At 46.6% G+C, this 15681-nt stretch overlaps 1 protein-coding gene across 19 annotated transcripts in view; it reads left to right on the top strand.

Moving 5' to 3' along the window:
* The window catches only part of LOC101683404 (heat shock transcription factor 2 binding protein), a 106287-nt gene that overhangs the window by 31188 nt on the left and 59418 nt on the right, over window positions 1-15681 (top strand). For 13 of the 19 annotated variants that reach the window (XM_045084379.1, XM_045084376.1, XM_045084383.1 and 10 more), the window contains one exon: window positions 8623-8752. In XM_045084379.1, coding sequence (XP_044940314.1) covers window positions 8623-8752 — 130 coding nt within the window. The remainder of the gene's footprint in view (window positions 1-8622; window positions 8753-15681) is intronic. The other 6 variants (XM_045084381.1, XM_045084384.1, XM_045084388.1 and 3 more) reach the window with 1 other exon arrangement.

Here is a 15681-nt window from a genome sequence, read left to right on the forward strand (position 1 = left end):
AAGCGTAAGCGGAGCTCTTGCTGCTGTTTTTAGTAGAGTAATTAAAGGATTCCGAAAACCCCAACAGTCTCCCAACGAGTATAGTTACTCTAAGGTAGAGTTCTGTGGCAAACCTGCTGTAAGTGATAAAGCCGGATAACTAGATAATTAATAAACACTACCTCAGTATAGTGGGAAGTGATAGGTAGCAGTGAGTATCCCTGTTCTGAACTCAGTGAGACAGATCTGTTGCTGTGACTGTTAGATTTACTTCCGATATTTTTGCTCTGTTCTGTCGCTCTTTCCTCTGTGCCCTATCCTGTGCCACTCGTAGGGCCATTCTCTGCTGTGAAACAGAGACGAAATCTTATTTTTCCTCATGGCATTATCCCTCATTACTAAAATCCGAATGAGGTAGATCCTGTGTAGACATTTTCTTCATAATCCCTTAAAAATTGGTGATTTAAAAAAAATTGATAACACTGCTTTGAACTGGATATGGAGACTCCAACGGTGTCTGGGCCAGTCCTGATTCAGCCCGGCCCTTTTCTAGGCTCGCATGGCACCTTCAGAAGGAGGGGGCTTGTGTTGCTCCACTTTTTAAATTGTTTTAAGGTATTTTTAAAAAAATATATTTTATTTATTTGACACAGAGAGAGTGCACACGCGCTTGTGCGTGCGCCAGTCAGTGGGAGTGGCAGGCAGAGGGAGAAAGAGAAGCAGGCTCCCCGCAGAGCAGGGGAGCCCAATGTGGGAGTCAAGCCCAGGACCTTAGGATCATGACCTGAGCTGAAGGCAGTTGCTTAACCAACGGAGCCACCCAGGTACCCTGTTTTGAGGTCTTTTTTTAAACAGAAGGCAGACTTGGTGATTGGATTCTCTGCTGTTTGCTGGGACCCCAAAGCCCTGTGATGAATGTAATTTGTCATTCTGCTAAGTTGTGAGTCCGAGCTGCTGGAATTGCTGGCTGGCGTGTGGGGCTGAGGTGGCTGGCCAGCAGGTAAAGCAGCCTTGTTGCCGAACATACGAACTCAGTTTGACCTTATTTATTTCGACTCGGAGGGGCTCACATGGGAACTCATAAAGAATTGGGAAGTACCCACTTAAATTTGTCACTTATATCTTGTGAATTTCACTGGAAGATGACTTCATTAAAGTCCTGCTTCACAGAGACCATGGGGGCTTATGCATCTCTCATACCAAGACTGTCCTCTGGGGAGCAGACAGTACAGTAACCTTGGCTCAGTTGTCACATAGTTCCTCTGCCTTCTAAAACAAGAAGTCTTTAAAAACATCTACATGTGCTTGGTATTTTGATAGTGATTGCCTTAAGTGTGTAGATTGCTTTGGGTAATATAGACATATTGACAATATTTGTTCTTCCAATCCATGAGCATGGGATGCCTTTCCATTTCTTCGTGTTGTCTTTAATTTCTTTCATCAGTGTTTCATGATTTTCAGAATACAGGTCTTTCACCTCTTTGGTTCAGTGTATTCCTAGGTGTCTTTTTTTTTTTTTTTTTTTTTAGATTTTATGTATTCATTTGGGAGAGAGAGAGAGAGAGAGAGCAAGCACAAGCAGGGGGAGAGGCAGAGGGAGAGAGAGAAGCAGACTTCCTGCTGAGCTGGGAACCTGACTCGGGGCTCCGTCCCAGGATCTGGAGATCATGACCTGAGCCAAAGGCAGATGCACTTAACGATCTGAGCCACCCAGGTGCCCCTATTCCCAGGTGTCTTACTGCTTTTGGTACAGTTGTAAATGGGCTTGTTTTCTTAATTTCTCTTTCTGCTGCTTCATTATTGATGTATAGAAATGCAATAGATTTCTGTGTGTTGATTTTGTATCCTGAGACTTGGCTAAATTTGTTTATCAGCAGATTTTTGGTGGAGTCTTTCAGGTTTTCTGTATAGAGTGTCACAGCATTTTTCAAGAGCTAGAACAAACAATCCTAAAATTTGTATGGAACCACAGAAGACCCCAAATAGCCAAAGCAACCTTGGGGAAAAAAAAAACAAAGCTGGAGGCATCACAATTTGACTTCAGATTATTTCAAAGCTGTAGTCATCAAAACAGTATAGTATTAAAAAAAAAAAACAGCATGGTATTGGCCCAGAATAGACATATAGCTCAATAGGACAGAATAGAAAACCCAGAAATGGACGCACAATTGTATGGTCAGTTAATCTTCAACAGAGTAGGAAAGAATGTCCACTTGGGAAAAAAAAACCATCTCGTCAGCAAATGGTGTTGGGAAAACTGGACAGCAACATGGAAAAGAATGAAACTGGACCATTTCCTCATAGCACACACAAAAATGATTTAAGAACCGGGATGCCTGGGTGGCTCAGCGGTTAAAGCCTCTGCCTTCGGCTCAGGTCATGATCTCAGGGTCCTGGGATTGAGTCCTGCATCGGGCTCTCTGCTCAGCAGGGAGCCTGCTTCTCCTGTGCCCTCTCTGCCTGCCTCTCTGCCTACTTGTGATCTCTGTCTGATAAATAAAATCTTAAAAAAAATGATTTAAGAATGGAAAAGACCTAAATGTGAGACTTGAAATCATCAAAATCCTAGAGGAGAACACATTGGCCAAAGCAACTTCGTTTTAGATATGTTTCTACATATCTAAAAACAAAAGCAAAATAAACTAAAAACAAAAGCAAAAGTAAACTGTTGGGACTTCATCAAATTAAAAAGCTTCCACACAGCAAAGGAAACAACCAACAAAACTAAAAGGCAACCTACAGAATGGGAGAAGATATTTGTAAATGACATATCTGATCAAGGGTTAGTATCCAACATATATAAAGAACAGATGTAACTCAATGTCCAAAACACAAATAATCCAGTTGCAAATGGGCAGAAGACATCAGTAGACATTTCTTCAGAGAATACTTCCAGATGACCTGTAGACACATGAAAAGATGCTCAATACCACTCATTGTCAGGGAAATGCAGATCAAAACTACAACGAGATACCACCCCACACCTGTCAGAATGGCTAAAATCAACAATGCAAGAAACAACAGATGCTGGCGAGGGCGTGGAGAGAAAGGAACCTTCTTCCACTGCTGGTGGGAATGCAAACTGGGGCAGCCACTCTGGCAAACAGTGTGGACATACCTCCAACAGTTAAAAATAGAACTATTCTGCCATCCAGCAATTGTACTTCTAGGTATTTACCCAAAAGACTGGAGATCACTAATTTTAAAAGATATGTGCACACCTGTATTGGTAGCAGCATTATCTAGGTAAATTATAGGTAAATTATGGAGACAGATGAAGTGTCTGTCGACTGGTGAATGAAGAAAGAACAGGTAGTTTATATGCACAGTTACTCAGCCATAGAAAAAGAGTAAAATCTTGCCATTTGCAATAAGATGGTTGGAGCTAGAGAGTATCCTGCTACATGAGATAAGTCAGAGAAAGACAAATACCCTATGATCTCACTCATATGTGGAATTTAAGAAACAAATGAGCAGAGGGGGAAGAGAGAGAGAGAGAAACCAAGAAAGAGACTCTTCACTCTAGAGAACAAACTGGTGGTCACCGGAGGGGAGGTGGGCGGGGGCTGGGGGACGTGGGGGATGGGGCGTCGGGGGACACCTGTCCTCATGAGCACTGGTGATGGACGGAAGTGTTCTACCACCGGAAACTAATACTATACTATGCAACTTCCTGGAATTGAAAGAAAAACTTAGAAAAAATTAAAATTTACAGACAAGTAAACTCACGCATGTCGTGGACATCAGAGCACCTGAGACTCGATAGCAGAGACTCTTGTGTCCGTGACAGTCACCTCTCCCTGTTGCCACTTCTCCTTGTCCTCCCACGTCCTGGCACTACCGCGGGCAAGCGGTGTGGAGGAGAAGGTGGGCTGGGACGCGACGCCCGGCGGCCGTTTCCGCTTCTGCCTCTGACCAGCCCCGTGTTTTTGGGTCTGGGACCCTTGGTTTCGTCTTCTCAGGGGACTGTCAGACCCCATGTGGTGACTGAGGTCTGTGCTAACCCTGGGCTTGAGTGGTTGTGCCTGTGCCTAGAGCATCACTTTTCAACCTCAGCACTAGAATCTTCCATTGTGGGGCCTTCCTTTGTGGTGTAGGAAGTCATCAGCATGCCTAGACTCTACCCTTAGAGAGGCCATTGTTAGCCCCCGAAGTGTGACAATCAGAAACGCCTCCAGATATCCCCAAGTGTCTCCTCAGGGCAAAATCAGCTTTCTGTGTCACTTTGAGAACCACTGCCCTAGGTCATGACCTTAACCTTTCATGTACATAGATTTAATTAATTAAACCAATTATCTAATTTATTTATTTAATTAACTAATTATTTAAATTAACTAATTACCTCTCACATCTGGGGTGTGAGAGGTAATTATTGAAAAATGTTTTAGGGTCGGGGCGCCTGGGTGGCTCAGTGGGTTAAGCCGCTGCCTTTGGCTCGGGTCATGATCTCAGGGTCCTGGGATCGAGTCCCACATCGGGCTCTCAGCTCAGCAGGGAGCCTGCTTCCTCCTCTCTCTCTGCCTGACTCTGCCTACTTGTGATCTCTGTCAAATAAATAAATAAAATCTTTAAAAAAAAAAAAAAGAAAAATGTTTTAGGGTCATCGAAGGGCTTTTTTGTTTCTGTGTTCCACGGGCCTGGTTCTGACATACTGGATTTAGTCGGGTTGCACAGAGGTCTTGCAAAATCAGGGGAATTAGGAATGTATTATCTACATTCTGGTTAGTCATAGATATCTATCTATCCGGTTAGTCATAGATATTTTCTTAGTTGTCGTTCAGCGGTTGGTCTTGGGTAATGTTGGATATCTGGTAATCCTTCCTTAGATAAGAGCTTTCCTCCAGCTGACATTGTATGGCCTAGACAATGAACTGTGTTGTTGAACCGGACTGTTTCCTTACACGCTCACATCCCTCCCCTCTTCATCTTGCTCAGGGAGGAAACAGTTATAGTCTACCTTGGAGTTTTCTGGATTAATGGGACGGAGGAGGCAGTTGATGTGCATGTTGGATCAGAGGGATCCCGACAAAGACTGTCCAGGTATCCTTCAGATCTGGGGTTATGATCCGAGAGAAGTAGTGTGGAACTCAGTGAATCCCTGCAGATGTAACTTTCTGGGTGAACTGTTGGTTTTTCGAGGTATGTTGGCCAACTTTATAGAAGGGACAGTAAAGGAACCCGAGCATTAACCTGTTCCGCGGGAGGGTGGGTGGCATGTGGTTGGGCAGCTCAGCAAAATGGGATACAATTATTTTGTTACGTGTTCACAGATCTTGGATGAGTGCGTATCCTTGACCAGTAGGCTTTTTAAAAGCAGGTGACACTAGGTGATTGGAAGGACTGGTACAAGGAATAACCAGTCCTTTTTCTTTGAAGCTGGTCGCCGTTGGCCTGTGGCCTTCTGAGGCTTCTCTGCTAGAGGGCACTGAGAAAGTTTTGTAAAGATTTAGCAGAACTCTTTTGGCTTTTGCTCTAGTTATTGGATTCTGTCCATAGAATCAGAATCTTTTTCCCATAGAGACCACAGTTCATTCTTGCTTAGTTCTTGAATCATATACATAGTTTGGACAAACTAATATTCCCCTCAGCTATAATCTGTGTATGAGAGAATTCTCTGGGATTTCTACAAGTCATCCTTCTGTAGTCCCGCAGGAGCTAGATCCCCCAAACTATGAGCAAAACTGCCTTCTGGAGGCTACTGCCCAGTAGGACTGGGCACCCTCTCAGCTCCGAAGGGCGTCTCCGTAAATGGCACACAGAGGCGGTGCTTTCACGGGGAGATTGCCCATGGCCCCCAGCTCTCTCCCTTGCCCCTGACAACTGAATGATTGACTCAGTAAGAAGCCACCACAGCAAATGCAAATAAACAAAAACCAAACAATAAAGCAAAGGTTACAGTATTAAAGTTAGAGGAAACTTGCTTATGTTTCTTGAAGAAAGTGTGGTGTCGTTTTAGTGCTGTCGATGAGAGTTTTGTAGGAAGCAAGTCCGAGATGAGCAGCCGAGACTATGTAACTTATCAAACACGAAAACTGTATCTGTGTTGCTACTGTTATTTTAAACAGCTTTTCTGAGATGTAATAATCTACTCTACAGTTTGCCAATTCAAAGTGTGCACTTTGATGGCATCCTGTGATGTGCCTACATGTCCACAGTCCACTCTGAGTCCTTTTGTCCCCCTGAGAAGAAAGGAAGGAATCCCGCTAATGGCCGTCGCTCCCCAGTACCGCCATTCGCCAGGCTCCGGGTGACCACTGATCTGCTTTCTGTCTCTGGACTGGCCCGCTCCCGGCTTTTACATGGTATAATCACAGCGTATGGGGTCCTCTGTGCTGGGCTTCTCCCACTCAGTGTCGTGTTTTCGAGGCTTGTCCGCGTGGTTCCTGTGTATGACTGGGTTTCCAGTGTGTGGCCGAACCGCACTTATTCCTTGTCCCTTATCCATCAACTGAAGGGTGTCTGGGTAGCTTCTACTTTGTTGTTATGAATAATGACGCTGTGAGCGTCTGTGTCCATGTTTTGGTGTGGACGTGTGTTTGCGTTTCTGTTGGGCGGGTAGTAGGAGTGGGATTCCTGGGGTCACATGATCATAGGGTTTCAGCCACTTCAGGGGGCTTTCAGCTCATTTTCCAGGCCTACCAGCGATGCCCGAGGGCTGCAGTTGCTCTGCGCACTCGTCAGTGTTTTTAATTAATTTTCTGATCGTGGCCATCCTAGTGGGCATGAAGTGGGATTTCACTGGCTTTCATGTGCATTTCCCTGCTGGCCAGAACTGTTGAACATCTTTTCACGTACTTGCTGGCCATCTGTATGTCTTCCTTGGGGAAATGTTTATTCAACACTTTGGCCCATTTTGAAATTGAGTTACTTATCTTTTTATTATTGATCTGTAAGAGTTTTCTGTATATTCCAGATACCAGTCCCTTATCAGACACGTGATTTACAAAATTTTTCTCTGATTCTGTCAGTTGCCTTATTACTTACTTTTTTTTTTTTTAAGATTTTATTTATTTATTTGACAGAAATCACAAGTAGGCAGAGAGGCAGACAGGGGGGTGGGGTGAAGCAGGCTCCCCGCTGAGCAGAGAGCCCCATGCGGGGCTCAATCCCAGGATGCCAAGATCACCACCTGAGTTGAAGGCAGAGGCTTTAACCCACTGAGCCACCAAGGTGCCCCGCCTTATTCTTTCTTGATAGTGTCCTTTGAAGTATAGAAGTTTTAAATTTTGATGATATCCAGTCTTTTTTTTCTTTAGTTGCTTGTGTTTTCAGTGTCATATCTGAGAAACCATTGTCTGATCCAAGGCCATGAAGATTTATCCCTATGTTTTCTTCCAAGACTTTTTGGTTTTAGCTGGATATTTAGGACTTTGGTCCATTTTGAGTCAATTTTCATATATGATGTCAACTTCATTGGTTTGCATGTGAATATCCAGTTGTCCCAGCACCATTTATTAAAAAGATTATTTATTTGTCCTTTCTTTATTCAATTATTTTGAAACCCTTCTTGAAAATCAGTGAGGAAAATAAAACGAGGGTTTATTTCTGGATAGACAGAAAGAAAGAGGAGCGTCCAGGATTGATGCCGTGAGCTGATCTGGTAGCACAGATGAAATTTTATGTTCGTCTTCAGATTGTAGTCAGTCAAAGGCAGAACAAATAAGTGATAAAGTTCATCCTCCATTCTTTTTTTTTATTTTTTTAATCCTCCATTCTTGATAATTAACAGCAAACTGAAAACAGAAGGAAAGTTCTGAAACTAGTGAAGGAGACCTGTGAGAATCACCTGAGACGCCGCGTTGACCTGTGGATTACTGGAAGCTGCCCGTCGGGGTCAGGGGGCGGCCAAGGCTGCTGCTGCCTGCTTCTCTCCAAGTTTGGCCTGGTTGTCTGAGCGGGCAATTTCAGTCCCTGCGGATCGTGCTTTATTGTTAGACCTAGCTAAAGAAAAGTCTCAGCAGCACAGACACAAATAAACGCGGGGGGCACCGATGTGGCCGGTGTGGCCGGGTGGGTGTTCACTAGTATTGACAGAGCCAGCAGGAGCCGCGCTTGGCATTCCAGTGGGGGCCGGTGGGATCACCTGGTCCCATCAGGGCCTCCGGCCGGCAGAAGCGTGATACTTGCCGGTCCACAGTACGGTGTAAAATTTGGAAAAGAGCTTTTTCAGGATTAGTGGTCATACTCTTTTTTGATCTCATGATTTCAGTTTGCTACTGTGGTTCCCAGTCGTTAGGCTTTCACTCCCAGGGTTGAAAATGGCTTTCAGTGTGTTTGGTCCCAGATGGAGTCGTATGCGTCCTCCTTCCGAGTGAACCCTGCCTGCCCCGAGCTGCTGAATCCAGGCCCCGGAGTGCACTGCGGTCAGGTCGCAGACATACTTAGATCCTGAGCTCTATTCCCCCGACGCGGTGTCTGCTAAGCACGGGGGACATAACTCAGCGTCTTGGTGACTGTTGTGCCTGTCAGTTACTCTCTGGGCTGTCAGCTCCCGGATGGCCGTTGGGTCGTACTTCGAGGGCTAGTCTGCATTTTCAGTAGGTCCGTTAGGAGACAGAGCAAAAAACACTCCGTCTCAGGCAGGCTTTCCCAGGCTCTGAAGGAACAGTGATTTTGATGCTCCGTCTTATCTTTCTGTTGCAGATGTGGCTGCCATTGCGTGTGGTCGAGAATTCTTGGTTAACTCAAGCCGGGCTCTGTTGGACACCGTGCTGCAGCTTCTGGGGGACCTGAGGCCGGGACAGTGCACCAAACTCAAAGTGTACGGTGGACGGTATTAAAAAGCTCGTGTTTATTTACTTATTAGTTAGAATTTGCTGACTGGGCTTCTTTTGCAAGTAAACACAGGTAATTTGGCAACAGTTCCAAAAAAGCAGAAGAAACACATGACGTGGAAATTAAGGGATGCGTTCTTTATTCGCTGCTGTTCTCACCCGTTAGAGCAGTCAGTGAGCCCCAGATGCCGTTATGTGACGCTTCAGGGTTCTGTTAATTGCCCCCAGAGTGAGCTTGGAGGTGTTTGTGACAGCAGTGTCCCACAGCCAGGTACGAAAATCGGATTGGGTTTCTGCTGGGTAAAAACCTGGTGGTTCAAACAACACGTCCTTCTCGGTTCTGTAGGTCGGAGTCCGGTGGGGGAGCTTACCAGGGTCTCTGACCAGCGTCTCTGGCCAGAGTCGCGGTGTTGACTGGCTCTTTTCCAGAGGCTCCAGGCGGGAGGCTTGTAGGAACGTTCAGGCTACCAGCGAATCCTGTCCCTTGCTCTTGTAGGTCTGAGGCTCTTATTCCTTGCTGGCTGTCACATGTGGCTTTTCTAGCTTCCGGGCTCACTGAATTTCTGATCACACGAGCCACCCATCTCCAAGCTCCGCGAGCTCACTGAATCCTTCCTATATTGGGAAGCTCTTGGACTTCCTCTTCTACCAGCTGGAGAGAATGCGGTGCTTTTGAGGGGCTTATGGGTGTAAGTTAGAGATCACGCGATGAACTCCCTCTTAATGGACTCTGAGTCCCTTGATGGGTCATGTCTGTTCTGTTTGCCGTCACTGTCAGCCATAGAACTTAGCACAACCAGGGTGTTTCGCTCTGTGTCCAGCCCCGGGGACTAGGGCAGGAGATGTCTGGCCATTTTAGGCTTCTGCCCACCACACTGTTCATTCTGAGTGGCTGCTTTTCCTCCTTGGAGCATTGTTTCTAGTAGCTTCTTTAAAGGCTCTGTCATCTTGGCTGGTGTCTCTTGGTTGTCTTTTCCCTTGTGAGTTGGGATTTTTCCCGTTTGTTCGTGTGGGGAGTAATTTGGGGTCGTACTGTGGACATTGGAATATGGGGATGCCCCAGGTCCTGCTGAAACCGTGAAGAAAGTGTCGTTTTGTTTGAGCAGGCTGTCAGCCTGGTTGGGTTCCCGTCACAAGCTCTGACCAGCCTTTTGGGTCACTTCCGGCTTCAGAACTGCCCTCTGGTGCCACCCGTGCCTGCCTGACGCCTGGCTTGTCGCCGGCCGTTTCGTCCCCAGGCTGGGATATGCTGCTTGTGACTAGACTGACACGCGCGGCGCCTGGTGTGAGGCCAGGGCTTCTGAACAGCCTTGTGGGGTCGCCTGCCCGATTGCTGAACTCCTGCCGCGGGCCGGGGACTGGGTTTCCCCCTCGCCTGGGCTGCTGGGGTTCTGCGCGCCCCGCCGCGTCCTGCACTTCCGCAGCGTCCAGGGCCGGGGAGGATTTCCTTCCACACAGCTGGGGTGACGTGGGGGCCCCGCGCTCTGCAGAGCCCTTCCCCGCACCCCTGCCCGAGCGGTGTCCGGTGCGTCAGTGCCACCCCTGAGCTCGGGGGCCGGAGGGTGAACTCACTGGTGGTCGCTGCTCTCGGAATTCTGCACTTCCCGGTCCGCCCGCTTGCTCCGGTTTGCCTGTCTGGGGTTTCACGAGCCGCTCCGTGCTTTCTGTTCAGAATTCTTCGCTGCGCTCCGTGGGAGCAGAGGGCGGGCTGTGGCTTCCGCCTCATCTGGAAGCAGATTCTGGAGTCTGTTCTGGTATTTTCTACCAACAGATACATGTCCGTGAGCAGTCCGCTACAGCACGGCGCGTGACTCCTGCAGGTCTGCGGATGTGCTCACACGTGCGTCTGTGGCTCTGGGTAATTCCTTTCAAGTGTCCTGCGCGGGAAAACGTGGGAGGTTGGCTTGTCTGATCCCCGACTGCCGGGCACTGGGTTATTTGCAGGCTTTCCCGCCCACGCGGAGCGGTGTAGGGAGCGTCTGTGGCGAACTCCTCCTTGCCCGCCGGTGCGAGCACCGCTCCAGGAGCCCGACGCAGAGAGCGGCACGGGGCAGGGAAGGAGCGCACGCTCCCGGGTGAGGCGGCTGCCGCGTGGCCACCCCAGCCTGCACCTTTCCCGACGGTGGCGTTCCGGGCCCCCCGGCCCTCCTCAGTGCTTCGTTCTCGGTTCCCCTCTTGGGAAGAGTGTTCTCTAGATCCTCCTGCCTGTCTCTGGGTGGATGTTTCCAGCGAGGGGCAGGTCTGCAACAGTTTTGTTCCTGTGAATTACCTGTTCGCGTCTGTTGCCTCTTTTCCGTAGGGTTGTATCTCTCCCGACGGGCTGTGGTTTCCTACGTGTTCTGGATACTGCACGTTGTCTCCTGCTCTGTGGTCTGTGCGAGGTCAGGGCTTAGGGGCCAGTTCGCCCGCTGCTCCGCTTCCGAGGCTAGGCTTTGTGTGGGGCTGCGTCTCTCCTAGTCCCTGCGGTTCCAGCGCGCGGAGCCCGTGCTCGCTCCCTCGGCAGCCCTTGTCCTGCAGCGGGATGCGCAGACTCGCATTCGGAGACGTTTGCTTGCTTGCCTGGCTGTTTTCCATCTGTCGGGGAGCAGAGCGCACCTGTGGACTGTTCGCCTCAAACCCCACTTGGGACCTCGGCCTTCGCCATCCCGAAGTGGCTCTCCTGCCATCATGGTCTCTGGCCGCCTTCGGGTTTGCAGGCCACTCGGCCGTGTTTTTCTTCATGGCGCATGCCCAACCTGGGTCCTCTGGAACCAGGACGTTTCTTGCACTGCAAGTCAACTTCTCTTTTTGGCCTCTCGCTCTCCGGACTGTAGCTTGGCTCTTCCCTTTTCATCTCTGTGAGCAAAGGTTGCTCATTTTCAGCAGTTTGGGTGTCTCAGACCCAGAGATAGAGAATTTTAAAAAAAGACTTAAATCTTTAGAACAGTTTTAGTTTCACAACAAAATTTAGAGGAAGATACAGAGATTTTCCATATTCCCTCTGGTCCCCACACATAGTCTTCTCCACTATCAACATCGCTCACCAGAATTTTTTTTGCCAACAGTGAGCCTCCACTGACACGTCATAATCTCATCATCGCCCAAAGACTGTAGTTTACCTGCATGAACTCTTCGTGTGTACGCTTGGTCTGCTTGGACCGCTGTGTTACGACATACGTTCATCAGGGCAATAACATACAGTGTTTCCGCTGCCTAGAAATCTGTTGTGTTCTCCTGGTTCCTCTTTCCTCCCCCACCACCCCTGGCAACCACTGATCCACCACCGGCCCCACCGCTGTGCCTTCACCAGTGAGCCCTGTCGCCGGGATCCCACGGGATGCAGCCTTCTCAGACCGGCTCCTGTCCCTCAGTGACATGCTGTCACGGCCCGTCCGAGTCTTCCTGTGGCTTTGAGTTTTAAGAGTTCTTTGTGTATTTTGGATGACTTTCCTCTATCAGATGCGTCTTCTGCAAATATTTTCTCTCTGTCCGTGGCTTGTCTTCTTACTTTCCTGGCATGGTCTTTCACGGAACACAAGTTTTTAATTTTGAAACTTATCAGTGACTTCATTCATGGAGCTTGGTATTGTGTCTATAAAACAGGTGTCACTGTATGGGGCGCAGATGTTCTCTGACATTATTCCCTGGTAGCTTTACAGTTCTGCATTTTACGTTGGGGTCTGCGATGCATGTTGACGTAGTTCTGTGGCCCATGTAAGATTGGCATCTGGGTTCATTTTCGTATGCGTGGACGTCCGGTTGTTCCAGTGCCACTTGTTGAAGAGACCATCTTTGCTTCCTTGTGTTGCCTTTGTTTGTTGGTCCGGCGTCTGCTGGCTGTGTTTGTGCGGGTCTGTTTTACTGAGCTCTGTTCTGTTCCATTCACTTCTTTGTTTTTTCTGTCACCAGTACCACGCTGTTTCGACCCCCGTAGCTTCATGGTGAGGCCTGAAGCCAGGTAGGGTTGGTCCTCCAATCTGTTCTTCTGTGCCATGTCGGCTCTTCCTGCCCTCTGCCTCTGCACAGACCTTACAATCGGTTTGCTAAGCCCCGGAGTAACCTGCTGGGATTTCGACTGGGACTCATGCATCTGCCGACCAAGTTGGGGAGAGCAGACGTCTTGACAATGTGGAGTCTTCCTGTCCATGAAAGTGGAATCAGTCTACCCGTTTTTTCTTTTTCTTTTCTTTTCTTACTTCCCTTCCCTTCCCTTTTTCTTCCTTCCAGATTTATTTATTTATTTGAGTGAGAAAGAGAGGAGGAACAGAGGGAGAGGGAGAGAAAAACTCCAGCAGACTCCTCACTGAGCCCAGGGCCTGACGTGGGGTTGGATCTCATGACCCTGAGATCATGATCGGAGCTAATACAAGGGTTGAACGTTTAACCAGCTGTGCCACTCCGAGGGCCCAGTCTGTCTGTCTGTCTGTCTCCCTTCCCTCCCATCTGCCTTTCTTTCTGTCTTCCATTTATTTAGTTATTTGCTTCATCAGAGTTTTCTAGTTTTCTTCATACAGGTCCTATACATATCTTGTTAGATATATACCCGAGTACTTAATTTTTAGGAGGTGCTAAGGTGAGTGGTATTGCATTTTTAATTTCAATTCTACAGGTACATTGTTGGTATATGGGAAACCACTTGGCTTTTGTATGATTGTCTGGTATCCTGAAACCTTACTATAATCTTACTGGTTCTAGGAGGGTTTTTTGGTTGATTCTTTTAGATTGTCTGCATAGACAATTATGTCATAGACAATTATGTCATCTGTGGACAAAGACAGACAGTTTGATTTCTCTCTTCCCAACCTGTATACCTTTTTTTTTTTTTTTTAAGATTTATTTATTAGAGAGAGAGAATGCACGTGTGTGTGTGTAAGAGCAGGGGAGGGGCAGAGGAAGAGGGAGAGAAGCAGACTCGATGCGGAGCCCCCCATGCAGGGTTCAATCTCATAACCCTGAGATCATGACCTGAGCCGAAACTAAGACTTGGAGGCTTAGTTGGCTGAGCCACCCAGGCACCCCAATCTATTTTTTATCCTTTCCTGTCCTGTCCTTTCCTGTCTTCTCCTGTCCTCCATGGCAGGCTCTGTGCCATCGTGGAGGCCATCATAGGGCTCAGTCTCACAGCCCTAAGATTGTGACCTGAGATCATAACCTGAGCTAAAACAAAGTTTATCAGATTTGTCCAATTAACCATTCCTAGTTTACCGAGAGTTTTATCATGAATGGGTGTTGAATTTTATCAAGTGCTTTTTCTGCATCTATTGATATGATTTTGTGATTTCTCTTTTTAGGCTGTTGATATGACAGATTACATTAATTGATTTTCAAATATTGAACAAGCCTTTTATACCTACGATAAATGCCATTTGGTCATGGTATACAATTCTAGATATGCTTTTTGGGATTCAATTTGTTAATATTTTGTTGAGGATTTTCGCATCTGTGTTCATGAGAGGTATTGGCCTATAGTTTTCTTGTCTTCGTGTTTTTGGTATTTGGGTAATGCTGTACTCAAAGAATGAGTTCGGAAATATTCTCTGCTTCTGTCCTCTGAGAGAGATTATAGAGAATTAGTATAATTTTTCCCTTAAATATTTGGTAGAATTCACCAGTGAACCCATCTGGGCCTGGTGTTTTCTGTTATGGAAGATTATCAAATATTGACTCAGTTTCTTTAATAGATAGAGGCCTCTACAGATCTGTTCCTTCGTGTGTGAGTTTTCACAGATTTTGTCTTTCAAGGATCAGGTCCATTTCACCCAGGTTGTTCACTGAGCTGTTCCTGATATTTGGTTATTATCCTTTCTGTGGGATCTGTAGTGCTGTCCCTTTTCTCATTTCTGATATTAGTAATATGTGTCCTCTGTCAGTTTCTTTTCAAAGAAACAGCTTTTGGTTTTCTTGATTTTTTTTTTTCTACTTGTTTCTGTATTCAGTTTCATTGATTTCTGTTTTAATTCTTATTTCTTCTGCTTATTATGGATTTAATTTGTTTCTCTTTTTTGTGGTGTCCTGAGGTGTAAATCTAGAAGATTTATTTTATTTTATTTTTAAATTTAATTTATTTTAAAAAAGATTTTATTTATTTATTTGATAGGGTGAGATTACAAATAGGCAGAGAGGCAGGCAGAGAGAGAGGGGGAAGCAGGCTCCCCGCTGGGCAGAGAGCCTGATGCAGGGCCTGATCCCAGGACCCTGAGATCATGTCCTGAGCTGAAGGTGGAGGCTTTAACCCACTGAGCCACCCAGGCATCCCGATGATTGATTTTAGATCTTTCTTTTTTCTAACGTAATCCAGTACTATAAATTTCCCTCTGAGTCCTGCTTTTGCTGCATCTCACAAATTTGGTAAGTTGTATTTTCATTTTCATTTAGTTCAAATATTTTAAAGTTTCTCCTGCGACGTCTTCTTTGGTCCATGTGTCCTCTAGCAGTGTGTTGTTTAATCTCTGGGTTATTTAGGGATTTTCCATTTACCTTTCTGTTACTGATTTCTGGTTGAATTCCACTGTGATCTGAGTAATGGTAAAGTTTCTAATCATAATAGCGGGTTCATCTATTTCTGCTAGCAGTTCTATCACCCTTTGCCTCAGGTAGTTTGACGCTTTGTTGTCAGGTGCATATGTGTTAAGGATTGTTATGTCTGCTAGAAGGACTGACCCTCTTGTTATCACGTAAATCTGTTCTTTATCCCTGGTCACTAGTTGTGTTCCTAAGTTGCTGTGTCTGAAGTTAATAAAGCAACTCTCCTTTCTCATTACCATTAACATGGCATGTCTTCCTTCATCCATTTATTTTTACTCTATCTTTATCTTTATATTTAAAGTGGGTTCTTATGGACTACCAACAGCTGAACTATGTCTTTGATCCTCTCTGACAGTCAATCCTTCCATGGGGGCCTGTGGACCATTGACAGTCATGGTGATGACAGATACCATTGGACTCACAA

This window comes from Mustela putorius, unplaced genomic scaffold, assembly GCF_011764305.1.
Source record: "Mustela putorius furo isolate JIRA1106 unplaced genomic scaffold, ASM1176430v1.1 tig00000765_pilon_pilon_pilon, whole genome shotgun sequence".
NCBI lineage: Eukaryota > Metazoa > Chordata > Mammalia > Carnivora > Mustelidae > Mustela > Mustela putorius.